At 38.9% G+C, this 27,026-nt stretch overlaps 2 protein-coding genes and 1 pseudogene across 3 annotated transcripts in view; 1 reads left to right on the plus strand and 2 right to left on the minus strand.

Annotated features, from left to right (window-relative positions):
- Nucleotides 1–15,330, plus strand: part of CCDC152 (coiled-coil domain containing 152) — a 31,948-nt gene extending 16,618 nt beyond the window's left edge. Inside the window, exons 5-8 of the mRNA XM_004605578.2 lie at nucleotides 1,345–1,447; nucleotides 8,379–8,506; nucleotides 14,675–14,758; nucleotides 15,181–15,330. Of these exons, the coding sequence (XP_004605635.2) occupies nucleotides 1,345–1,447; nucleotides 8,379–8,506; nucleotides 14,675–14,758; nucleotides 15,181–15,330 (465 nt within the window). The remainder of the gene's footprint in view (nucleotides 1–1,344; nucleotides 1,448–8,378; nucleotides 8,507–14,674; nucleotides 14,759–15,180) is intronic.
- A 165-nt stretch (nucleotides 15,331–15,495) lies between these two features.
- Nucleotides 15,496–24,924, minus strand: SELENOP (selenoprotein P). 2 transcript variants are annotated; one of them, XM_055136429.1, is made up of 5 exons: nucleotides 24,773–24,924; nucleotides 22,647–22,862; nucleotides 21,071–21,283; nucleotides 19,027–19,144; nucleotides 15,496–16,858 (listed from the first exon to the last, which is right to left on the minus strand). In XM_055136429.1, the coding sequence occupies exons 2-5, from the start codon at nucleotides 22,847–22,849 to the stop codon at nucleotides 16,241–16,243; spliced, it is 1,152 nt and encodes a 383-aa protein (XP_054992404.1). In that variant the 5' UTR covers nucleotides 22,850–22,862; nucleotides 24,773–24,924; the 3' UTR covers nucleotides 15,496–16,240. The 2 variants fall into 2 exon arrangements, with proteins under 2 accessions (XP_054992404.1, XP_004605590.2); XM_004605533.2 differs by having other exon boundaries at nucleotides 16,331–16,858.
- Nucleotides 24,925–26,716: 1,792 nt separating this feature from the next.
- LOC129400899 (small nucleolar RNA SNORA70) lies at nucleotides 26,717–26,813 on the minus strand (annotated as a pseudogene).
- Between the last annotated feature and the right edge of the window lie 213 nt (nucleotides 26,814–27,026).

A 27,026-nucleotide genomic window follows, 5' to 3' on the forward strand; every position in this document is an offset into this window, starting at 1 on the left:
TTACTGTACCTTGTAACAGCTGTGCATCACTGAATGACATTAAGGTCATTGACTGACCATCTATAAATGGTAGTCCCTAAAGATATACTTTAACTATGTGTATAGTAAACAGTACCACCTCCTTAGTGTAATTATATCTTGTGGTGTTCACATAATAATGAATTTGGTCATTAAGTAATGCAGAACTATAAACAGAGAATCTTTACATTTTATACAATAAAGATGTGATCAAAGGCCATCTCTTGAAATTAAAAGTTTCTAAAAGACAAATGAAAATAAGGCAAGAATAACTTGTGTGACTTAGTCCCCTTAGAAGGAAGGGATTTCTTATGGTTAACATAGTCTAAAGGAAGAAGAACCTAGTGATACACACCCAGTCCCAGGTTTGAGCCCAGACATTGGAATAGTCTTTCTTTCTTCAGAGAGAGATGCATTAAGAGTGGGATAATACAATAGTATTTTCAGTGTAAAAAATAAACTAAGTAAAATCAGCATCCCTATTTATATGGTGTTTGGAGGTTTGGGAAGTTTTTTATGGGGGGGAGGAGTTGTTTTTGTTGTTTTGTGGGTTTGTTGTTGGTTTTGTTTGTTTGTTTTTGTCTTATTCATTGTAGTTTCTTTCTTACTATTCTACTTCACTTTTATTCCTGCTTTCTTTCCTCTTGCCTATATCTTAGCCCTTAGAGGCTTCTTTGTGTAAGGCCATAACCCTGGAGAAATTGCCAACCTTATCCTTGGAAGATATCTCTTCTGCCATCTCACTAGATTCCCCCCTCCCCAATAGCATAGTAAATCACTTCTTTAGTTATTTCAACAACATAAGAAGCTAATCTTGAACAGCTGTTGAGGATTGCTCAAATTACGAATCTATCCTTGTCAAGCTTACTCCTCATTATATAACTTTAACCACGGGTAGTATTTACCCTCCCCTTAGGAATTAAGGACATTTATTTTAATTTTCAGAAACAGGCTCATCCCACACTCAAAGGATTCATCCTATATTAAGATAAGTTTACAAAAATAATCTTTCTTTGACTCTAAAGTATAGCTTTGATTTTTATTAGACACTTGTTAATGTCATGGAATTTATTCATATATTTAGACAAAATATTTAAGAACACATTGAAACAAATATTTAGGAAGCAAAAATAAAGATAAATTGTCTCTAGATGGTCTCTATCTTATTGGATCAGAAATTGATTCTCCTCAGATAATAAACACTGTCTTTCCTTTTTGGGTATAATTGCATATCAAAAATTAATAAAAATTGAGACCTTTACCTTTATATCAGCAGATATGTACATATATTTAAATTGAAGAATAAGCATATATTTTAATATTTAGGAGTATAAAAATAATACTGCCAAACTTATGAGTGAAATGAAAGCCAAAGAGGAAGAATATAAGATAGAAATTGGAAAACTTTATCAGGACATGCAGAAAAAAGGTATGTTTTTTATATTTAAATTTACTAAATTATAAAACAAAATAATTTAAATGTGTATAAAACATTTTCAGTAAGAGCAAGTATTTTCTTAAGGGACTACACTGTGCAGTGCTTAGGGCTTACCCAGGACATATTCAGCAATGTTTGAGTCACCAGTGCTTTATCCAGCAGCACTCAGGAATTGAACTCAGAGCCTTGCAAATACTAGGTGAAATAACATTACCTTGTTGCATATTAATTTAGATTTTTGACATTATATGGGAAATAAATACATGATTTTCACATAATATTATCTAGTATAAAACCAGATATCCCTATAAAGTTAATATAAAAATGTATAATAGATAATTGAATTTATATTCTACATGTTTAATACAATTTCACTAATAATTTTCCTCCTGTAGTAAAACAGGTCTCATGAACTTATGTTGAGGCTTCAATGATTTCATAAATACAATAAAAACTTTTTTTAGTGAGCCCATACTTCCACATATCCAGAAATCGGCTTGAAATACATGTTAGGTATAAATGTAAACCTTTACCTAGCAAAATGCTAGAATCATAGAAAATAATGATCCTTGTGATCTTTATACCCTCCTCAAAAGAAACAAAAGGTATAAACAATAAAAAAAATTCTAAATTGAACTTTATTAAAATGTTTAATTTCTGTCCTTCAATACTGTTAAGAAAGTGGAAACAAACGAGGCTGATCATGGGTCATCAGTCAGTGGGCTTTGCACGTGGGAAGCCAGCCCATTTTCAGGTCTTTTTGGCAGGGAGGTCACTCCCAGATATGTTTAGTAGTTACTCCTGGCTCAGTACTCAGGAATTACTCCTGGGAGTGCAGGGACCATGTGGTTCTGGGAATCTAACCCAGGTTGACTGCATGCAAGGGTGTACTATTGTTCTGCCCTCAGTTCAATTCTTGGCACTACTTGGTCCCCAAACACCACCAAGAACAACCACTAAGCATTGAACTGAAAATAGTCCTTGAGCCCAAGACAAACAAAAGACCCAAACCACCAACGAGGTGATCAGGCTTATAAATGAAGGGTTTATAGCAAAAATATATAAAGGAAATCTTGGGTCATTGGTGAAGGAATGTTGACACTAGTGGTGGATTTGAAATTTCAACTCCTTATGAATGACAGTGCCTAAATAAAATAGATTAGTAGAGACCTCTAACAACTCTCTAAGTCAAACATGTCAACAATGAAAAGGCCAGCATATTTAAGCAGACACATCCTCAAAGGTACACTCATGAGAGCATGTTCAACATAATTAGTTAATACAAAAATGCAAATTAAAAACACAATGAAATACTACTTTGCAACCTTTTACAATTGCAAAAATCTTAAAATCTGTCAGTACCAAGCGTTGATGAGACTGTAGAGCAACTGGAATTCATACATGAATGGTGCGACTGTATAATTATACCACCATTTTAGTAGTTTTGCAGTTTGTTTGGATTCTCTGAAAATCAAATGCCAAGATAGGATTAGATATTCAAGACATTTATTGGGGGAAACACTTGTGAGGGCAACTGTAGTGAAAACTGAGACTAGGGTATGGGTAAGAACAGTCAGTTTTAACAACTGACAGAGAGAAGAAAGAAGTATTGAGTAGGAAAAATTCTTAGACTATGACATATTTATAAGAACATTTTAGCAGAGCTGAGCCAAAGTTGCACATAAAATGAGTTCTGCAACTGTCAGGAACAAGTCTGCTTTAGTATACTGCCAAGCTCAGTCATTGGCTGGGAGCATCCCTGGAGAGTTATGGACTTAGCATATGCATAAACATGGTCCTGAAGACAGTCAATCAATTATCCTCTCAGAAGCTTGATGTCTGAAAGATGCATATTCATACCCTCAACAGTCTACTCTTTGTCCTGCACAAATCAATTTCTCCTCACGAGTTCAGGATCAGCTCTTCCATGGTTCCTGTGGAACTTTATTCCTCAGGAGAACCTAAAAGAGGCATTGTTGAAAGGTACATTTTCCTTGGGACCTAGCCATATCTTCAACCAGAATGTTCTAATTTGATTCATACAACAACAATTCTAAATGTATATGTACCAAATAATAGATATTTACAAATATAAAATAAAAATTGACCAAACTTGTAGGAGAGGCAGATCTGAAATCATAATCATAATGAGAATGTTTAAATCACACAATACTAAAAACATGTAAATTTAGTATTAACACAGAGAACATAGCACTGTAGCACTGTCGTCCCATTGTTCATCGATTTGTTCTAGAAGGCACCAGTAACATCTCCATTGTGAGATTTGTTTTTACTGTTTTTGGCATATCGAATACGCCATGGGTAGCTTGCCAGGCTCTGCCGTGCGGGAGGGATACTCTCGGTAGCTTGCCAGGCTAACCGAGAGGGACGAAGGAATCAAAACTGGGTCGGCCACGTGCAATGCAAATGCCCTACCCTCTGTGCTATCCCTCAGCCACAGAGAACATCACTGTCATCATCATCACTGTCATTCCGTTGCTCATCAATTTGCTTGAGCAGGCACCAGTAACATCTTCGTTGTGAGACTTGTTGTTACTGTTTTTGGCATATCGAATACGCCACAGGTAGCTTGCCAGGTTGGCCGCATACAAGCCAAACGCCCTACCCGCTGTGCTATCGCTTCAGCCACAGAGAACATAGACAATAACCTGTAACCTGTCATCCCGTTGCTCATCGATTTGTTCGAGCGGGCACCAGTAACGTCTCTCATTAAGAGACTTATTGTTACTGTTTTTGGCAAATCCAGTACGCACGGGTAGCTTGCCAGGCTCTGCCATGATACTCTCAGTAGCTTGCCGGGCTCTCCGAGAGGGGCGGAGGAATCAAACACGGGTCGGCTGCATGAAAGGCGAACGCCCTACCATTGTGCTATATAGAAATTGTATGGCACAGATAAAACTTTACTTATGGATAAACTTTTTTAAAAGTGCCTGCCATAAAGACAAGAAGAAGGGCAGGACCTTTGGAAAACAATATGGACACTTCTCAAAAAATTAGAAATTGAGCTTCCATTTGATCCAGCAATACCACTTCTAGGAATATATTCTGGAGAAACAAAAAAGTATAGTCGAAATGACATCTGCACTTATATGTTCATCACGGCACTTTTTATAATAGCCAGAATCTGGAAAAAACCCGAGTGCCCAAGAACAGGTGACTTTAACAGATGACTGGTTAAAGAAACTTTGGTACATCTATAAAACGGAATACTATGCAGCTGTTAGAAAAGATGAAGTCATGAACTTTGCATATAAGTGGATCAACATAGAAAGCATCATGCTAAGTGAAGTGAGCCAGAAAGAGAGGGACAGACATAGAAAGATTGTACTCATCTGTGGAATATAAAATAACAGAGTAGGAGACTAATACCCAAGAATACTAATATATGATACCAGGAGATTGGCTCCATAGCTTGGAAGCTGGCCTCACATGCTGGGGGAAAGTCATCCCAGATAGAGAAGGGAACACCAAGTAAAATGTGTTGGCGATCCCGTGCGGGAAGGGAGATGCGTGCTGAAAGTAGACTAGAGACTGAACATGATGGCCACTCAAAACCCCTATTGCAAACTACAACACCCAAAAGGAGAGAGAGAGAACAAATTGGAATGCCCTGCCACAGAGGCAGGGTGGGGTGAGGGGAATGGGATTGGAGGGTTGGAGGGATTCTGGGTTCATTGGTGGTGGAGAATGGACACTGGTGGAGGGATGGACTCTCAAACATTGCATGAGGGAAAAAGAAGCATGAAAATGTGTGAATCTGTAACTGTACCCTCAATGTGACCCATTAATTAAAAAATAAATTTAAAAAAAAGTTATATGGAACCCCACGCTCACGGTAGCAAACTCAAATAGCCAAGATTTAGAAGCAATATAATAAATGTTCATCAAAAAAAAATAAAAGAAAAAGAAGAAAGGCAGGAGGGAACTGAGAACATTGGTAAAGGAAAGTGGACACTGGTGAAGGAAATGGTGTCGAAATGCTGTACACCTGAAATTGTAGCTTTGTAATTCCTGGTGATTCCAGGTTTTTATGTTTTAGATATCAGGAAATTTTAAAAATTAAATATCTTAATATCTGTGTTAAGAAGTTAAGGAGGGAATAGTTTGATCCCAGGCAGCAGGTACCTGACCCCAGTACTCCTGGGTTCGGCTGTGGTGGTTTCTGTCACCAGAAGATCAAATCTGCAAGGTGTCAAGCCTCACATTGAATGGCCTGTCCCAGTAGGCCAGTTATCTCTAGGAATGGCCCATGGGCCCCCTGAGCACTGCTTAAAAAATTAGAGAAGAGTTTTAACTAAGCATAAAGAAATTTAACAATGATTTCATAGAATCATAAATTTTATATTTCTAGTAGAATCAGAACCCAAAAGCACTTGAATACTAATGAATGATCAATTATCAAGATTGATCAAGAAAAGCAGAGAAAGTGGTCCAGAGAGATAGGATAGTGACCAATCCTGGGTTTAATCTCACCAGGGCCGCTGAGCCCACCAGGAATGATCCTTGAGCACAGTCAGGAGCTAGCCCTAAATACCTCCTGGTGTGCCTCCCAAAAAAGGTGGATGGAGAAAGTATAAATCACCTGTATCAAAAATGAAAAGGCAAAAACTAGTTCAAACTTCAAAAAGATAATTAACTATAAAATGATATGCATAAATGCCAGTAAATTTGAATAGTTAGATAAATTGTATATCTTTGAGAATAAAAACATAAAATATAATAGAAAATAATTGTTTTATATCTATTGAAGAAATTAACTCTATAATAAACCTTTCCTGTGAAGAAAACTGCAGATTCAAAAGACTTCCCTGGATTGGGGACGTGTCTTAGGGAGTAGAGCACTTACTTACCCCACATGTGTGAGGTTCCAGATTGGATATCCAGCACACAAAATAAAAACAGAACAATTCATTTGAAGGCATATCTGAAATTCTAACCAAAATTAGGGAGAAAACTATCAATTTTATGTAAACTTTCAGAGAAATAACACAAAAAGAGGGGAAACAGTTTCCACTTCATTTAATATAGCTCTCACAATCTTGATAGCAAACCCTTTCATGGGAATTATGGTAAAGAACATCATGTTCCTACTCTATAATATAGATTCTAAATATAATTCCATTTTAATAATTTAGCTTGTTTTCAACAGAAGTTCTTTGAAGTTCTATTTTCAACAGTTTACCTCCAGAAACATAATGGGTACAGAATGAGACTAAATGGAAGTCAATTTCTCTAAGACATTCAATAGGCAAATTTATTCTTTTGGGCCTTCCTTTATCTCATGCAAACATGAAACCTTTGTACTAGGGCCCTGATCCTAAATCTTAAATATGGGTAAGGTTGATTGGTGGAGGTAATTAAAACCTCTAGGCCAAGAAAAATATAAGCCAAATCATGTTAGAGAAGCAAAGGACGTAATGGGGAATAATAGTGATATTGCTTACTTTTTCTTCGTACTACAAAGGAAGAGTCAACAAGAAAAGGGCAAACACCATAACTAGGCCTGGGAGTTTTTGACTGAATTGTAAGGTTAAGGAAATGATTAATGGCTGAAGGTTTTAATAAAGTGGTTGCCATATAAGGAGGTATGCTCCAGGCAGACTAGCCAACAAGAGGAAGTAGGTAGGAACTGATAGTATAGAACCTAGACACAGAGTGACTCCATGCAAGGAAAAATGGAGCCTCAAATTAAGTGGAACAGTCATGGATAGAAATTTCTTTTATCTATATTTTATAGATTAATTGACATCTTTCCCCCCCTCTTTAAAACCACATATTTTCCAGGTACAGCAGGCGAGGTGCTTGCCTTGCACACACCTTATCCAGGTTCGATTCCTGGCATCACACATGGACCCCGGAACACTGCCAGAGTGATTCCTGAGGAAAGAGCCAGGAGTAACCCCTGAGCATTTCTGGGTCTGACCCAAAAACAAAATAAAACAAAACAAAAAAAATGCTTTCTGAATTTTCCCATCCTGGATTACATATTGTCATTAACTAGAAGAGGAAATTTAATGAAATATAAAGACATGGTGTAAATAATGAAAAATGCCCAATTACATGAAAGAGTATAACTGGCTTGATATGGCTCTGGAGTCCTCTGTTTGGTAATTTAGAGCCTTCTAAATCTAGGAACCTAGATTTGTTTCTTTCTTTGGGGCAGCAGGGATTTTGTTTTAGCCACATCTTGCAGTGCATAGGGCCTACTTCTAACTCTGCATTCAGGAACCGTGTCTGGTGGTGCCCAGGGCACCATATGTGGTGCCAGAGTTGGCTACATGCAAGGCAAGCGCCCTGCCCATTGTACTATCTCTGTGAGCCTGTTTCCCTCTTTAACCACTAATCCTTCACTTATTCTCTAGTCTATGGTATGTCTGGAGTGATAGCACAGCGAGTAGGGAGTTTGCCTTGCACACGGCCAACCGGGTTCAATTCTTCTGTCCCTCTCGGAAAGCCCAGCAAGCTACCGAGAGTATCCCGCCCACACTGCAGAGCCTGGCAAGCTCCCCATGGTGTATTCGATATGCCAAAAACAGTAACAAGTCTCACAATGGAAACGTTCCTGGTGCCCACTGGAGCAAATCTATGAACAACGTACGACCGTGCTACAGTTCATGGTATGTCAGAGCATAAATCCATTTATTCATAGGAAAGCATTTTATGGGGAGCCTTTGAATTTCAAGTATTTTACAAATGCTTTGTATAAAAATAGAAATATTCCAACATGCTTGTTAAAAATCTGTAAAATTTCCAGGCTAATCAAAAATATATAAAAGCTATTCAACATAACCATTTTCTAAAATGTTTTAGTAATAAAATTTACTTTACTGTGAATGGTTTAGAATGAAACATTTTAAAATTTGAAATATTAAGGTAAATTAATTATTTTCATTTTCTTCAGTTGAATTATGTGAAGAGAAGCATAAAGAACTTGTAGGGAAAAAGGATGTGGAAATTTCAGAGTTAAATGCAAAATTGAGAGCTCAAGAACAGGAAAAACAAAATGAAACTCTCCAACTACAGCTAGAGGTGGGTGTTAAGTTTTTTAAGTTTGCATATGCACCCAGGTACCAACAGAGGTCACTTCTGAGCGCAGAGCCAAGAATAGCCTCAGAACACTGTCACACTGTCAGGTGTGACCCCAATACCCCATATAAAGTTGCATCCCTCAGTGTAGGTCTCATTCTGCTTATTAGTCATCAAAGTGAGATTAATTTCAAGGGTAGAAATAACTCTCTGAGAGGACCTCTCACACACCTCTCCCCCTCTGTCACCTGTAATGTAGTAAATAACCATTTCAACACTTAGCCTGAAGGTGGCACTCTTTAGTTATTCAGAAGTCCTTGGTTTCAAAAATGATACTGTTTCTTCTGAAAACAACAGAATTATTCAGGAAGTATCTACATTTTACTCAGGAAGTCTGTGCAAGCTCCTTAGGACATACCAACAGTAGGGAGAGCATTTCCGTTCTTGATATTATACATCTCAGTGAAATTCCATTAACTTACATTTGAGATGAAATGACAAATTTCTCCCTAATAAATGTGTTTTTAAAGTAACATACAAAAAATTAGAGGACAGACAAATCAGATTGTTTTAAATAAAGGGACTTCAAATAGAACATCTAAAAGGTAGAGGTTATCCGGGCCGGAGCGATAGCACAGCGGGTAGGGCGTTTGCCTTTCACGTGGCCGGCTCAGGTTCAATCCTCGGCATCCCATATGGTCCTCCAAGCACCGCCAGGAGTAATTCCTGAGTGCAAAGCCAGGATTAACCCCTGAGCATCGCTGGGTGTGACCCAAAAAGCAAAAAAAAAAACAACAACAACAACAACAACAAAATAAAAGGTAGAGGTTATCAAGGAAGTAAAAGACCTCTACAAAGAAAACTATAAAACGCTACTCCATGAAATCAAAGAAGACAAGAGGAAACGGAAACATATACCCTGCTCTTGGATAGGGAGAATCAATATTGTCAAAATGGCAATACTTCCCAAAGCATTATACAGATTCAACGCGATCCCTATAAGGATACCAATAACATTCTTCAAAGAAACAGGTCAAGCAATCCTAAAATTCATATGGAACAACAAACGCCCACAGATAGCTAAAACAATTCTTGAGAAAAAGATGATGGGAGGCATCACCTTCCCCAACCTCAAACTTTACTACAAAGCAGTAACAATTAAAACATCATGGAACTGGAACAAAGGCAGAGCCGCAGACCAATGGAACAGGGTAGAATATCCCTACACACAACCCCAAATGTATGGTCATCTAATCTTTGATAAGGGAGCAAGAGATGTGAAGTGGAGCAAGGAAAGCCTCTTTAACAAATGGTGCTGGCACAACTGGACAACCACATGCAAAAGAATGGGCTTAGACCTCAACCTGACACCATGCACAAAAGTCAGATCAAAATGGATTAAAGACCTCAACATTAGACCACAAACCACAAAGTACATTGAAGACAAGGTCGGCAAAACCCTCCACGATATTGAAGATAAAGGTGTCTTCAAAGACGACATGCAACTGGCCAACCAAGTGGAAACAGAGATAAACAAATGGGACTACATTAAACTAAAAAGCTTCTGCACCACAAAAGATACAGTGACCAGAATACAAAGACAATCTACAGAATGGGAAAGGATACTTACACAATACCCATCCAATAAGGGGTTGATATCAAGGGTATATAAAGCACTGGTTGAACTCTACAAGAAGAAAACATCCAACCCCATCAGAAAATGGGGCAAAGAAATGAACAGAAACTTTACCAAGGAAGAGATACGAATGGCCAAAAGGCACATGAAAAAGTGCTCTACATCACTAATCATCAGGGAGATGCAGATGAAAACAACCATGAGATACCACCTCACACCACAGAGAATGGCACACATCCAAAAGAACAAAAGCAACCGCTGCTGGAGAGGATGTGGGGAGAAAGAGACCCTTCTACACTGCGGTGGGAATGCCGACTGGTTCAGCCCTTTTGGAAAACAATATGGGCAATTCTCAAAAAATTAGAAATTGAGCTCCCATTTGACCCAGCAATACCACTGCCTGGAATATATCCCAGAGAAGCAAAAAAGTATAGTAGAAATGACATGTGCACTTATATGTTCATCGTAGCACTATTTACAATAGCCAGAATCTGGAAAAAACCCGAGTGCCATAGAACAGATGACTGGTTGAAGAAACTTTGGTACATCTATACAATGGAATACTATGCAGCTGTTAGGAAAAATGAGGTCATGAAATTTGCATATAAATGGATCGGCATGGAAAGTATCATGCTAAGTGAAATGAGTCAGAAAGAGAGAGACAGACATAGAAAGATTGCACTCATCTGTGGAATATAGAATAACAGAGTAGGAGACTAACACCCAAGAATAGTAGAAATAAGTACCAGGAGGTTGACTCCATGGATTGGAAGCTGGCCTCACATTCTGGGGAGAAGGCAACTCAGATAGAGAAGGGAACATCAAGTAAAATGTGGTTGGCGGCCACGCGGGGGAAGGGTGATGCGTGCTGAATGTAGACTAGAGACTGAACACAATGGCCACTCAACACCTTTATTGCAAACCACAACACCTAATTAGAGAGAGAGAACAAAAGGGAATACCCTGCCACAGTGGCAGGGTGGGGTGGGGGGAGATGAGATGGTGGGGGGGGTGGGGAGGGATGCTGGGTTTATTTGTGGTGGAGAATGGGCACTGGTGAAGGGATGGGTTCTCGAACTTTGTATGAGGGAATCATGAGCACAAAAATGTATAAATCTGTAACTACCCTCACAGTGACTCACTAATTAAAAAATAAATAAATCTAAAAATAAATAAATAAATAAAAGGTAGAGGTTACATTTATTTGCTCTAAAGGTTTTTTTCTAGCAGTTGTTTAACTGGATGTCAGAATCACAAAAATGTTACTATTTTGACAAAATAGTTGTTCTTAATTTTTTTTTCTAGAGTCTGCCAATCTTCCTTTCCATCACCATCCCTCAGCCTGGGTCCCACTTTACCATGTTTTCAGAGTTCACTAACTTAAATATGATAAATTACCCTGTCAACGGGAAGGTTACAATCCCTGCATTACTTGGTGAGGGATGGATGGTATTGAAGACTGTAGTCATTGACAAAAAGGGAGTCATGATGACTTTAGAGGCTTCTAGTCTTGCTTCTAGTCAAGTATACCCACAGGCCACAGAGAGGCTGAATGGGGATCTCCGATTCCATAGGACATGTTTCAGAATGACCCGGCAATTTCTAATCATGCACTGGGAATGCATATTTCATTTGCCATCTGGACCTTGCCTCTGGCAACCCCAAGTTTGTTTGATAATGTAGCACTTTTTGTTTTTTTTTTCATTGTAACTATTTCTCTTCCCAAATCCAAATAATCTCACAGCATTTAGCCTATGTAAACCCTGAAGGTTAGATTTTTCTTTTCCTTTTGTAATGCAAGTAGACACTTCCTCTGAAGCTAAGGCATCTGCTTCAAAGAGAGCTACCTCAGAACACTATAAATTAGGGAAAGTGCCAGACTGGTTTCCCACTGAGTCAGTTTTCTTTTGTTTTGGAGATCATGATTGATTTAAGTAACTGACCCTTTGGGCCACTTGTTTTGGGTTTTGGTTTGTTTTGTTCTGTTTCTAGATATTAAATTACAATATTGGTGGCTCACCAATATTTGGGCCACTTGTTTTGGGTTTTCGTTTGTTTTGTTCTGTTTCTAGATATTAAATTACAATATTAATATTAATATTAATTCAATATTGGTGGCTCACCAATATTGAACCACCCTCCCCAATTAAAGCTGAACCCCCAGACCCACGTATGCACTAGTGCTCTCTCTCTCCCTACTCTCTCCCTCCCTCCTCTTTCTCTCCCTCTCTCTCTCCTTCCTCCCCCTCTCTCTCTCCCTCCTCTCTCTCTCCTCTCTCTCCCTCCTCTCTCTCCTCTCTCCTCTCTCCCTCCCTCTCTCTCCCTCCCTAACCTCTCCTCTCTCTCTCTCTGTCTCTCTCTGTCTCTCTCTCTCACCAGCTTTCTTTCCATCTCTGTCCCTCTCCTCCCCTTCTTCTCACTCCCCCACCCACCATGACTTCAGTGATTGGCCCAAAGAGCACTGTACAGTTTCTCTATCTTGTCAGTAATACAGCTTGCTTTCCCTCAAAGCTTCCTGGTGGCTAGCACAAAGTGAATGGCACTTTGCCATCCTAATAAGAGCCGCATGATTAGTGGTCCTGTTACAACATTGTTTATTGATATACTGAGACAATCACAAAATAGTTTCTTCTTAGCCCTAAGAAAGACTACCTTAAATTCAATCCAACCAGAAAAAATATGAGAGACTCTGGGGGGTGGGGGCATGGAATAATGACCTCTTAAGAGTGGCCTGTAAGGGACTGGGAAATAGCTCAGGGGTGTATGCCTTGCATGCTCAAGGACCTGAGATTGATCCCCATCAGGCACTGCCTCCCCACCTTACCCCCAGCACCACCAAATGGCCCTGGTGGCCATCCCCAGCACTTCTGGGAACAAGCGGTACAGCAGTTCTGCCCAGAACTAATTGAACCAGACCAGTTGACCAGATATCGGCAGGAATGGCCCCTTATGGCCCTGAGCTCAGCTTGACACTCTCCTTTTTTAAAAAAAAAAGTCTACGTGGGAAATATTTTTAACTTACTGCTTTTCATATCAAATCAGGAAGAGTTAAAACTAAATCAACAAAATTATGTCCAAATTCTACTATTGAACCTCAAATTTTCCACAGAAAAGTAAATTTTCTGCCATTACTATTGATTCCACCTCATTTTGTTCACAAAAAAAAAAGTATTGATACAACACAAAAATATTTTTAGTATCTTTAAATCAACTAGATTCTCAACCTTTGTTAGCTAGATTGTTAGTCCAAATGTTTGAGGAAAAAAAAGAAGAAGAAGATGCTGACCCCTTCCAAATCACTGTGTAAAGCCTGAGTATCTGTTACCTGTAAGAAGTTTCCCAGGGCCAGGGAATAGCTCATTGGTAGAGCATAGACCTGGCGTCTCCAGGCCTAGAGTTCAGTCCCAATATCACAATGACCCCTGAGTACCTTCAGGTGTCCCCACATGGCCCCAGGACCACTAGTCCTTAATAGCACTTCATCTTCAAACCCAAATCCTTACTGAACATCTCCAGGCTTGGCCCAGGATCCACCCACCTCCTGCTCTAAAGTGCTAGCCCCTATAAAAATAAATATGGGGCCCAGGGATAGGTTCCTATCTTGGAAAAACTGCCTTGCCAGGGGAACATCATTGATTCCCAGTGCCACATGTGCCAAGCATGATCCTGGTGCTCTGTTGTCCTCAGTACTACTACCAGCTTATATTGCCACACCATAGCCGGTTGCATGTGAGCACACAGGTAGAGGAATACAATCTTTAATAGGCACCACTAAAAAAATGTTTGAAAAGAAAAACATTACTTTTAAAGATGTTTGAGCACTGGGAATAACCGGAAAGTGTGGTTCTGCTAAGGCCAAGTGAGCACCGCAGTAACCCGTAGTGAGCATTATAGCCAGAATGTTCATGGGCACAAACACTGGAGTTTTTCCTCAGCGAGCACCTCGGTGACAGTGCAAGCACTGCAGCTGGATGTGGGACCCTCAGTGAATTCACAGCAAAAAAATTTGTGAACATCACAGCAAGTATGTGTGTGGCCCCTGTTACCACAACAATGAAGGGGTGATATAATCACTAATGTTTTAATTCATATTTTAAACTAGTATTAATTTTTGTTTATATATTGATTTGGTAATAATAAAAAATGTTAACACCCAGATAAAATTTGCATGCAGCCAGTGTTAATCTTCTTTAGGTGTTATTGCTCTGAAGACTTATTTCTAGGAGCTAGAGAGGTCGCACGCGGCCAACCCAGGTTGATCCCCAGGATCCCATATGGGTGCCCAAGCACCACCAGGACTAATTCCTGAGTACAGAGCAGGAATAACCCCTGAGCATCACTGGTTGTGCCCTCTCCCAATTGAAAAATATTTTTTAAGCAAATAATTATTTCTAAAATATTTTTTCAGTAGTACTGCCATACGAAAAATACACTTAAAGGTATGTCAAGGGATACAATGAATTGCTTGTATTTATAGTTTTACTCATTGTTTAACTTGAATGTTAATAGTAACCTTATTTTTAAACTTGATTCAGTTTGATGCCAAACTAGCAACAGTTCAAGTTAAATCAAAATCAAATCCAGATTCTACTGCTTTAGCACATAGTATCTACAAAAAGGTATGTGAGTTTTCCTTCCAGCTGCTGCTTAAGAGAATTTTTACTGGTTTCTATAAGTATTAGAAGTATTAGTCTTTGTGTATTATTTTTAAATGCAATATTTATGAATATACGTAATAGTTTTTCTTAAAATGCACCACCTAATCAGAAAGGAATTAAAATTTTTATGACCCTTTGAATAATTTTAGACTAGTAAATATTAGTTCAGTAAAATATTGGAAATTCCTTTTAACTCTTTATAGTCTGAGAAATCCTGTAATATAGTTTGAACTAAGGTTGACTTTATATTCTCTTTTTTTTTTTTTACTTTACATTCTGAAGCTGCTTTATGCATTAGGTATGCAGTGCTTAGTATGACTATTCCTGGATTACAGTAACAGTTTTGGTGTGGTTTTCTTTGTGTGTGTGTGTGTCTCATGTAGAAATTTCAGCATCTTTTAGAAGAAAAAAACAAGGAGATTTCGATTCTTCGAAATACCATTCATGAATTACAACAACGCCTTTCTGCTGTGAGAGATTCCCACCTTAAATCTACTGACAAAAATTCTAACCTTAAGCGGAGACGACTTTGAGCATAGCAGTAAATTCATTAGTGCTATTAATTTGCTTAAAAAATAGTTGGAATTTTTACTTCTATTGTCAATAATAACAGAAACAACAAATAACTTTATGCTTTTTATTGAGTTTATTTTCAGCATATCCACACCTTGTCCAACAGTGCAAGACTGCAAGACTGCATTCTTGCTTAATGGTATTAACCATAAAGAAGTTCAGGTTTACAGGAAATAAGTTTACCTATTAAACCATCATTGACTATGGAAATACTTTCTAAGCAACCAAAACATAGACAGCATTCTGGATCTTCTCCTTACATCTTTCAAGACAGAAATTCTCAAATTGTACAGAGTGTGAAATAATGCTAAAGAAACCAGATAAAAGTTTCATTCCTATGTGATAGTAAAAATCAAAATATGAGTCTTAGATATAAAAAAGTATATAAATGGATAGCAAAATAGTCATGTGTAAGTATTCCTGAATCCTAAAAGAATTCACTTAAAGATTTAGTCAGTTTTAAAGATAAGTTTAAAAAGAAAACGATAATATTGTTAGAAGAAGTTAGAAAAAAATGGAAAACATGTCTTTATTGTTCTTTCTCCATCCCAATTGCTAAGTATCCAACAGAAGCCCCTAGGTCATAGTTTTTGCTTCTGTCTTCATTAATGCAAATAGAATATTGGAAGAAGAAAAAGAAAGACATATTAACCAAATGCTGCAATCACCTTTCAGTTGCCCAATAATAAAATTTTGGTATGGATCAATGTTTCTTTGAAATAAATTTAAAATTTTGAAGCCAAATAATATCTCTCTTTATGTTTGCACAAATCTAATTTTCTATTTTTGGATCACAAATTAGATAGCTAGTAAAATGCTGGAAGTGGAATTGTGCCTAGACCAATTTGGGGAGTAATCCAATTAAACTGTTTAGTTTGCAGGTCATTTTCACATTTCTGCCTGATTTTTTCAGCTTCATTTGGTGTTGTCTACTGTGGGCTTGGGCTGCTGACCTGACTGTCAGGCAGCAGGAGGCAAACGTCACTGTCAGGATTCAATGACATTCTCCTCTGCCCAAAGACCCTGTCAGCTGCATAAAGAGGGGAGGTTTTCATTACACTGTCAGGTGATGGCAGACCCTGTTTTTTCAAAGACCAGATGTCGGCAGTGTCAGCATCAGCTACTGGGAGCCAACTCTGAATCTTTGGGCAACTTTCAAAGTAGCTGATTTATACATCTCTTTCGTCAGAGCTTCTTTTGTGGAAGAGAAAGTTGAGACCCTCCACTTGCAGGCATATCTCAGTTCTCGGGGTCGCCCTGACTCGGTGGGCCCTTGTGCTTATGGTGGTGATGGAGGTGTGTAAGAGAGGGATGCTCTGAAGCTTCTGTCTTTTCTGGTTGCTGGTGCTCTGAAAACTGAGGGTGCCCAAGCTGCTGGTGCCCATGCCTGTGATGATGGGGCTGGTGATGGAAATGGTGTGGAGCCTCGGTGGGCTTCTCTGCAGATGCCAAAGAAATGTTCTTACAGAATTCTTCGTGTTTCAGAGTCTGCAACAAATACAGAAGTCATTCATAAATAAATTTAAAATTATTTTCAAGGGTGCATACATATTATTTACAAAACTAACAATAATAAATTCCAAGTAGCTAGTTAAACTGGAATGGCTTTGTTTTACTACCATTTTATGAATAAAAATTGATGTCAGTCTCAGTAGCACATATATTATTTTTTTCAAGTTTTGTCCCCTTCCTTATCTAATTCTGTCTTTCTTGTACAAAGCTTATAATCACAGAATTTCCAAGCCATCAAAACCACAAGAATCTACACAATTGTAAAGAATGAGACCCAAATTATAATACATAAAGTTTAAAAATTGGTTTTGCTAAGGAACAGTGAGGACTGGGAGGTGGAAGGGAACTATGGTACACTGCAGGAGGGACACTGGCCCTGGGACACGGGTGGTGGGTGTGGTATTGAAACTATCAGGACCATTCTTGTAAATCTTGGTGTCTACATAAAAATTAGAGAAAACATAAAAGAATCCTCAAGCATTTTACAAGTGAATTAATATCTATTTTGAAAATATTTTTTAAAAGCGCATAATACAATTAAAGTTCAGTAGTTCACATAAGCTTTTATAGTAGTTAAATCAACAGCAGAATTTAAATTGCCCTCTTCTTCAGAATAGCATTGCTATTTTGAAGAAAAGTCTGGAGATATATAAGGCTTTTTAAAAAGTCAAACCCTGGGCTGGAGAGATAGCACAGCGGGTAGGGCGTTGGCCTTGCACGCGGCCGACCCGGGTTCAAATCCCAGCATCCCATATGGTCCCCTGAGCACCGCCAGGGGTAATTCCTGAGTGCAGAGCCAGGAGTAACCCCTGTGCATCGCCGGGTGTGACCCAAAAACCAAAAAAAAAAAAAAAAAAAACTCAAACCCTTATATTTATAGCTATGTAAGTGAAGCTTAATAAACTAATTAAAAGAACTTAGACTGAAATAAAGTTGGTCAACTCTGAAATCCTAAAATCAGCTGACTGTCATGTCAGCAATGCATCATAGGTAATACTATATTCTGATACAAGCGAATTTCTCTCTGATAATTCAAAAATGCCAATAAATATTCCAAATTGGTATTTTTAGTACCTCAGTGTATGTCAGGAAATGATCAGAACTACCAAAACTTTAATACTGTGTCCTTACCATAGCTCTGTCAGCTGGAGTAACAAATTACCACTAATTTTCCACTGACCCAGAAATTCCACTCTGCATGAATCTAAATCTTTAGTGTGCTGTCTTTATTGCTATGTGTGTCCACAAATCATAGACTCAGAGTTTAAAGATATATCAATGCAGTGTTAAACCTCAATCTAAAGTCAATTTCTAAGTAAAATTGCAACATCAACCTGAGAAACCAAAGAATGACTAAGGGGAGTGGTCTGATGTTTTGGAATTTTGGGAAGGTTATAAATTTCACTGGATTTTAGCATACAAATACCAAGTAGTACTTCTGTTGTTATTTCTGAATTTCTTTCGACAAAACACTTTGTTCAGTGTTTAAAATATACTATATTACGACTATTTAGCAGCTAGGTCTAACTTTTTTTTTTGTCTAACAGATTCTCATATCCAAGAGTAAATATCCTAGATGCTAATAAAGAGAAAATAACAGTAACCAGTAGAAAACAATCTATTTTGAAGTGTAGTAATTTCAGCTGCAGAATGGGCAGCTTGTGTAAGACTTCACAGAAAAGTTACAGTCCTACATTCTTTATTTCAGCCCAAATGCCATTTCAGATAATGCTATGACTAAGTCTTGCACACTAAGTCAATGTGCGCTTGTGTTTACACATTTAGAATATACAATATTATACACTTATTTTAGGTTGGTTAAATACTTCCAGCAATTATGCAACATCATTTGATAGTATTGAAATTGTGATTTTTGATTTTTACTTTCTAAAATCCTTAGTTAAAAGTGGTAGTCTAAAAAAAAAGAAAAAAAGTGGTAGTCTGGATCTTGAAAAGATGTTTTAAAGTATACACTGCAAAACAAAGGGAATGTAATTATAAAACTACAGTTGTTTATTTTTAGTATATCATCAAAAACAATGATTATCTAATTGATCATAAAATAATGATTTATTTACTAACTCTTAAAAGATTTCCTCTTTTCTCCCAGTAAATAATAATTCAGAAATAATAAGTAAAAATACCGTGAGAGAGCAATTTCCACATTTGTTTTCACAGTAAGCAATCTTAATGGCTTCTTCTACATAGGGGAAAGATAGAAAGGAAAAAGGTATGCCAATATGATAGACAAGACGACCGCATCTGAAAAAGAAAACAGAAATACAAAATTATTACATTATATTCTGTAATGTGATTCTACTTAAACATAGTATTGGATAGATATTTCTTGTCCTAACACTATGAGACCATTTGATCCAGAAGTAGCCCCACACCACCAAGTGTGGCCCAAGAAACCAACAAACACGACTTAAAACCCTTGTGTTCCTTCTGTAAATTTCCTTAAACAGGGTTTCAGATGAGCTCCCTTGCATAATCTACAAGGTCGGGTTATGGTATAGACTGTAGTGCATCTAATCCTGGCATCTGATGTTTTATAGACCTGTCTAAATAGGATCACCTTTTGGGGCTGGAGTGATAGCACAGCAGGTAGGGCGTTTGCCTTGCACGCGGCCGACCCGGGTTCAAATCCCAGCATCCCATATGGTCCCCTGAGCACCGCCAGGAGTAATTCCTGAGTGCATGAGCCAGGAGTGACCCCTGTGTATTGCCGGGTGTGACCAAAAAAGAAAAAATAAAATAAAAAGAAAAAAATAGGATCACCTTTAGTATAATCATTGTGGTTTGGTCAAATACAGTTTTGTAATAGACCTATAACTTCTACTTCAAGTGCCCAAACCACTGATGTGCTTAGCTCTGTAAATTACATAAGTTTCTCATAACTTCTAAGACAACAAAAATTCCATACAAGAGATCAAAAGCAGAATAAAAGAGCTCAAGTCTTAGATAGTTGTTCATTTAAAAATGTATGTGTATATATAAAAATTTCATCACAATGAAAATAAATTACACAACGCTTAACATTCTCACAAAAGGTAGAGCTAAAATGCCCACATCTTACCCCTATATAATTTTATGTAAATATTGAATGCTTATAGCTTGCAACTAACTAAATCAGAAATTTGGAGATCTAAAAGAATGAATTCCAATAAAAAGATTTACTATAAGATCAATTAGGGCACGGGGTTCAGAGAGACAGCACAAGATATAAGGGACTTGCCTCGCAACCCACTATCCCAGGTTCGAATCCCAGCACCACGTGTATTTCCCTGGACACAATCAAGTGTGGTCCAAACCCCCACCCATCCAAAATGAAACAAATAAAGACCCTGTAGAGTGTAAGTCTAGGCAGAGTCTAGCTTACCCCTTCTTAGGAGATCAATGAAAACAATTAGAGCACCAATTAGAAATACTAATAAAGTATGCCATGAGGTTCCTTCAAAATGTGATTGCTATAATGGTTCATGAAATCAAAAACCAATTCAGGCAGATTTTGATTAACATATTTTTGGCTTTTCGTTTTTTGTTTTTGTTTGGTTTGTTTTTTGAGCCATACCCGGCAATTCCCAGGGCTTACTCCTGGCTCCTGTGTTCAGGGATCACTCCTGACAGATAGGCGGGACCATATGGCATGCCAGGGATCAAGCCAGGTTTGGTCACGTACAAGATAACACCCTACCTGCTACACTATCACTCGAGCCCCTGGTTAATATACTTTATGTGGTCTGTTTACATACTTTATATGGTTAACATACTTTACAGCTTGTAAAGTCAAGTAAGTAACCTCAAAACTATTAATTGCATTAGTGATAAACGAGTAGTCTGCAAGTATAGTTATTAACATACAAAATCCTTAGGTTCAAATTATACATGATACAAATATGGGGGCTTTTTTTCTATTTAACCAGAATAACAATTTACTGAAGGGGCAGGAGAGAGGAATACAGTCATTTTTTTCTTAATTTTCCAATTGAAATGTTCAATTCATTTGTGCCAAGGAATATTATTTCAATAATATTAAAACCAAACATTTTAAATGACTCACAAAGCAGCAGATTATTTGTCAATAAAATAACAAGAAAATGTCATTTTTAAAATCTTTTTAATGTTGAATATTCAAATAATTTTTGATTTGGAATATGTCTGAGTATTTTGTGTTTATATACATACCTGTCATATACGAGAAAGTCATCTTTATTCCCATTTAAAAGAGTCCAGATGTCTGTTTGGTTTTCTTCTTGTTGATAAACAGGAATATGCTCTGAAACCTGATTTTTAAGATGTCTATATCTCAGTTGAGAATGGAATCCTTGATGATTAACAATGACATAGGAAATGTTAGAATATCCTTCTTCCTCCAGTTTTACTCGCAGGTCTTCCAATCTGAAATAGTTTAGTTAAGGAAAAAAAATAATAAAACACCCTTAATTTCATTCATCACTTTTCTTTCTCCTATTTTTTTTCATGGAAATTCTAGTACTATTTTTTGTACCTCTTCTGTATTTTTGGCTTAGAAAGCTAAAAAGCTTCATTTTTAAATTATTTTTTGAAAGGTGTTCCATTAAAACTTTATGCTAAATACTTTCACAAATAAGTTCTTTTAGTTCTTAAATTAATTAATAACAACTGTATGTTAGTTATTTGCTAATACATTTTTTTTTGCCCTTTTGGGTCACACCCAGCGATGCTTAGGGGTTACTCCTGGCTCTGCACTCAGGAATCACCCCTGGCAGTGCTTGGGGGACCATTTGGGATGCCAGGGATCAAATGCGGGTTGGCTGCATGCAAGGCAAACGCCCTACCCGCTGTACCATCACTCTGGCCCCTATTTGCTAATACATTTTACAGTTAGAATACTACCCAATAAATATTTGGGGACTAAAGAATAAAGTATCTTAACATGTATTTGTTTATATATGTTTACTTAATGACTTTTGTGGTCAAGCCTAGCTTCATTCCACACTGGCATCTTTGCTTCCTTCCTATATTAAAATCCACTTGTAGAAGTACATTTTAGGATATTTTAATTATACAAGAAATACATGTTTATGGCTTGGAAGCTAGCCTCACACGCTGGGGGAAAGTCGTTCCAGATAGAGAAGGGAACACCAAGTAATATGTGATTGGAGATCCCGAGCGGGGAGGGAGATGCACGCTGAAAGTAGACTAGAGACTGAACATGATGGCCACTCAATACCCCTATTGCAAACCACAACATCCAAAAGGAGAGAGAGAGGACAAATTGGAATGCTCTGCTACAGAGGCGGAGCGGGGTGGGGGGGATGGGATAGGAGGGTGGGAGGGATACTGGGTTCATAAGTGGTGGAGAATGGACACTGGTGGAGGGATGGGCTCTCGAACATTGCATGAGGGAAAAACAAGCATGAAAATGTGTGAATCTGTAACTGTACCCTCACTGTGACTCACTAATTAAAAAATAAATAAATAAAAATAAATAAATAAGTAAAAATAAATAAAAGCAATGAGACCACAAAAAAGAAATACATGTTTAGAAGACTATTATAAAACATAAAACAAAAAAATACAAATTTTCATGACCTTAGAAACAACTGTAAACATGTTGGTGTATATCCTCCTGGTCTTCTAAAATGTTCTGTGTGAACATAAAATTTTTCCCAAAATGTGATTCAACAAATGCATCTTTTCCACTCTTTTAAGCTTACCTCTTCTATATATCTAACACTTTGCCCTTAAGAAATTCAAGCCCACAGAAAGAATTCCTTACCTAGATGCCTGGATAATACACAGATGTCAGCTGGCTTGAAGAAGAGCAACCACAGTCACTGAGCCATTTGAGTTCAGCATTGGATCTTCGTCCCTTATGCTCCAGGCTGGAGGTTTCTTACACAAGGAGCTCTGCCCCTGGCTCTCTGTTCCTCCTCCAGGGAGGAGACAGAGAGCCAGGGCCAGCCCCAAGCCTCTCCACATTGGTGGGGTTGTCCTGTAAGAAAGTAAGCCTTTCTGTCACCTTCACAGATGACTCCCCGGTGAAAATAACCCTCACAGCTATCATCCTGTTTCCCATAAATACCTAACCTGTTCAGTCTGTCTCCAGGTGACCTGGCTTATTAATTTGGACCTTCCTGCCAGAGATCTGTCTACAGGAGCACCCAGAGGCAGGGGGTTCAATCTTCAGCAACCCATATGGTCCCCGCAGAGCACCGCCAGGAGTGATTCCTGAGTGCATAGCCAAAAAGTAAGCCCAGCGCATCACCAGTTGTGGCCCAAAATCAAAACAAAAAAACTCCAACTATCCTAAAATGGTTTAGTGTATTATCTAATAAAAACAAAGAGGATATATATAATCTCCAGAGAATTATTAAGACAGTATTAGTATTGATAATGCAATTATCCTTTCGTGGTGGGGAAGGAGGCTGCTTGTTTGGGGGGCAGTGCTCAGGGGTTACTTCTGGCTCTGTACTCAGGAATTACTCGTGGTGGTACTCGGGGGAACATATAGGGATGCCAGAGATGGAACCCAAGTTGGCAGCATGCAACTAAGTACCCAACCCACTGTATTATAACTCCGGTCCCACAATTATCCTTCTTATACCTACTGACTAGCAGTGTGTCAAGCTTGCTTTTATAACTTGTCAGTTAAACTTTCTAATTCTGATCATTATCCTTTCAGCAGCTAAGGAAACTATGACTAAAGGAGAATTTGGGCATTTTGCCCAAGTTTATACATATAGTCACAAGATTGGTTTCAAGCCAATTTTGCTAATCAATCCAACATAACCTCTAACCCACTGAAATATGTTGTCAGTTTTTATATAGGTATAACTATAGCAGCAACTGTTCTCTTTGTGTCCCTGAATGACAAAAAAGAAAAACCACCAAAATAATTTAAGCTGTTTGGGGGCTGGAAATATAGTATAGTGGGAAAGGCCCCACACATGGCCAACCCAGGTTCAATCCTAGCACCACATATGGTCACCCACACTCACTAGGAGTAATCCCTGAGCACCACCGGATATGGCCCCCAAAACAACAAAGTAATAATTTAAGATGTCTGCCTCATGCAAAAAATGATTAGGTTTCCCCTACTTTCTCGAATATAAACTCAGTAGTTATAGAATCTTACGCATCAATGCAATAGTTGATATCTTCATTTTTTCCAAATGGCATAATGTTCTAAATAGCTAACTAGGTAATATCAAATGGAAATGGTATTTTCCTCATTTAAATATTTTGGCAAAAAAAGATTTTGGATGTTATTGGAATAAATGCTTCCACTTGCAGATGTTCCTTTGCCACAATTAACAGATTGTTCAACTCTGTTTCTTTAGATCATTTTTTTTTGAAAATCAACTTTTTCATAATTATAGAGTCAGCTTGAAAAAACGATAGCTAACAAAAAAAAAATGATAAATAGCAAGATTGGGGTTTCTGTAGTCTCGTCAATACAAATTAGGAAATAGCTGCAAATTCCACTGATCTCACCACTTTGCAACTACAGACCTAGAAGTTTGCCACATACTAAAGCAACACTTAACATGTTTCCCATTGAAAGGCATACTATGAAGAAACTTTTCCCCTTTCCTTCCCCCCAAAATATGAGGCTCTAGCCTCATTCAGTAAAAAGATACCTGACCCACTCACTTCCTCCCTCCCTCTCTCTCTCTCTCTCTCTCTCTCTCTCTCTCTCTCTCTCTCTCTCTCTCTCTCTCTCTCTCTCTCTCTCTCTCTCTCTCTCTCCCCCCTCCCGCCTTTCATTTACCCCTCCACCTATTTCTTAAAAACAAAAAAACCTATGCTTAAAAATAAAAGAGTATGTTTGTCGGACTCAAAATCTCAAAATCAGAAGATTTACCAAACTCTGAAAGAGAAAGCGGCCAAATCCCTACTTACAGCCCCTTCCGCGGCGCCTGCCTCTGCCCCTCCTCAGCTCCACAGCGCCACAAAGGCACAGACAACAGCTGATATTTATAGTCCCGTTGTTTACCTCACCCCTCAGCCAGCGACCAAAGTTCAGTGCCCGCTCTGCTGCGACCTTGCAAGCAGAACAAATTCCTAAGCGGGCAGTCATAAACAAAAGTGTTAGAAAGTAGCAAAATCTGCCATGCGGAAAGGTTTGGGGCAAATATTGATTGATTCGCCATCCTTCTTGGTCACCCCAGTATCTAGGATTTAATGGTACAGTCGAGGGCGGGGAGGAAGGGGTAATGAAGGCCGCCAAGTCATTTTTTTTTCTCCAAACTATAATGGACAAAAACTTTTGCTGACTCACCTAGTTGTGCTGCTGAATGGAAGAAAAACAGAAAAAAAAATTTTTTTTTGTTTTGTCCTTTTGCTTTGTGGTGTCCAGCTACTTTTGTGAGACAAGTCACCCGTTGTTGCCCATCTTTCTGTACTATCTCCAGCTGCTTTTCTTGCTGCGGTTTCTGCCTATCTGCTTGGGGGTTTGTTTGGTTTGATCTGGGGACCACACCCGGGTTTTCAGGACTTACTCCTGGCCCTGCGCTCAGGAATCCCACCCGGTGGGATTCTGGACCGTATGGGTTTATTGGAGTTGAACCTGGGCAGGCCTGTGCAGGGCAAGCCCGCCTTGGCAGCTGTACTATTGCTCCATCCACCTGCTCCCGTCTTTGCTGTGTTCAAAGTTGAGTCTCTGTGGGATGTCATCAGACTTCGCTCTTTTTTCATTTAAGGCAAAGAAACCAGACCTTTTTATATTACCAGAGACGTCTCACTCCCTGAAAGACCTATGTATCCCACAGAATGCATCAAGAATCTCTCCAAATGTACCAATTTAAGTAGCATACAAATAAAAGTTTTATTTGTGACCATTTGTCACAAAGCTCCCCCAGTTCAGGTTAGCTAAGTTCTTGAACCACACAGCAAAAGACAAAGGACAAAACAAAACAAAACAAAATGTCTTTTTCCATTTAATAGTTGGATATGGAAAGGGAGTATGGGGATTTTTTAAATGTACAAGTAGAAGAGAAAATTTCTACACAAAAGTAAGGGGGAGTTTTCCCCCCTCACTACTACCAACAAGCTCAGGCGTAGTGGGAGAGGGTAAGGAGCGGTGTCAAAAACTGATTCCTGGGGCTGGAGCAATAGCACAGCGGGTAGGGCATTTGCCTTGCACGCAGCCGACCCGGGTTCAATTCCCAGCATCCCATATGGTCCCCCGAGCACCGCCAGGAGTAATTCCTGAGTGCAGAGCCAGGAGTAACCCCTGTGCATTGCTGGGTGTGACCCAAAAAGCAAAAACAAAAAAACTGATTCCTACCACGCTTGGGGGTAGGCGCTGCCGCCTAGCCCCCAAAAGGATTGGCTCAAAGCCTACAGTGGAACCCCAAAGCAAAGTAACCCCAGCCATGTGTTTGGGGTGTGTGAAGAGAATCTCTCTGTATGGCCTCTTCTGTGCTGGGCAGCCTGGATGCGGATGCGGTCAGCAGTTTGTTGTCGCTGTTTTTAAGGCACAGACTTCTTATAGAGGGGGTGGGGTGAGGAGTAGGGGCTCAGAGAGCCAAGGACCCAGCCCTCGGGAGTACAGCGAGGCCCGTGGCTAGGAATCTGACTCCACAGCCATCTGGAATGAGTTGCTTTTCAGCCACCATGTCTTAAATTCATCCACATTCAACTTGGTAAAGCCCCCACTTCTGGGTGATGTGGATCTTCTGGCATCTTGGCAACTTGAACTTGACCCTGCCTGGAGGCTCAATCACATGCTCCTTGGTCTTAATTTGATGCAGATGTGTCAAAGTTTTTCAAAGGCATCTGCATATTTTTTTTGAGCCTATGAATGGGGATAGCCTGAGTACAGACAGGAATGTCCGCCCAAAGGACTATTTCAAAGGTGCCTTAGAACAGCCCTTACAAGCCACAGGCCATGGATGCAACCAGGGCAGCTGTTTACTCTCTGCAGCCATTGCACACACAGACTCTGTGCTCAGGAACCACTCAACAGTGCTTTGGGGACCACCTGTGGTGGACTCAAGCAAGGCATGTGCCTTAACTCCCGTCCTATCTCTCCAGCCCAAGAAAGAATTTTCAAACAACCTTCAATGGTATTAAGTCGAATTTCACCAAATCAAGCAAACATTTATTCAGTGCTCATGAGAGACACAATGCTAAATTCTCAAGGACCTCCTAA

Source organism: Sorex araneus, chromosome 1, assembly GCF_027595985.1.
Source record: "Sorex araneus isolate mSorAra2 chromosome 1, mSorAra2.pri, whole genome shotgun sequence".
In the NCBI taxonomy this organism is placed as follows: Eukaryota; Metazoa; Chordata; class Mammalia; order Eulipotyphla; family Soricidae; genus Sorex; species Sorex araneus.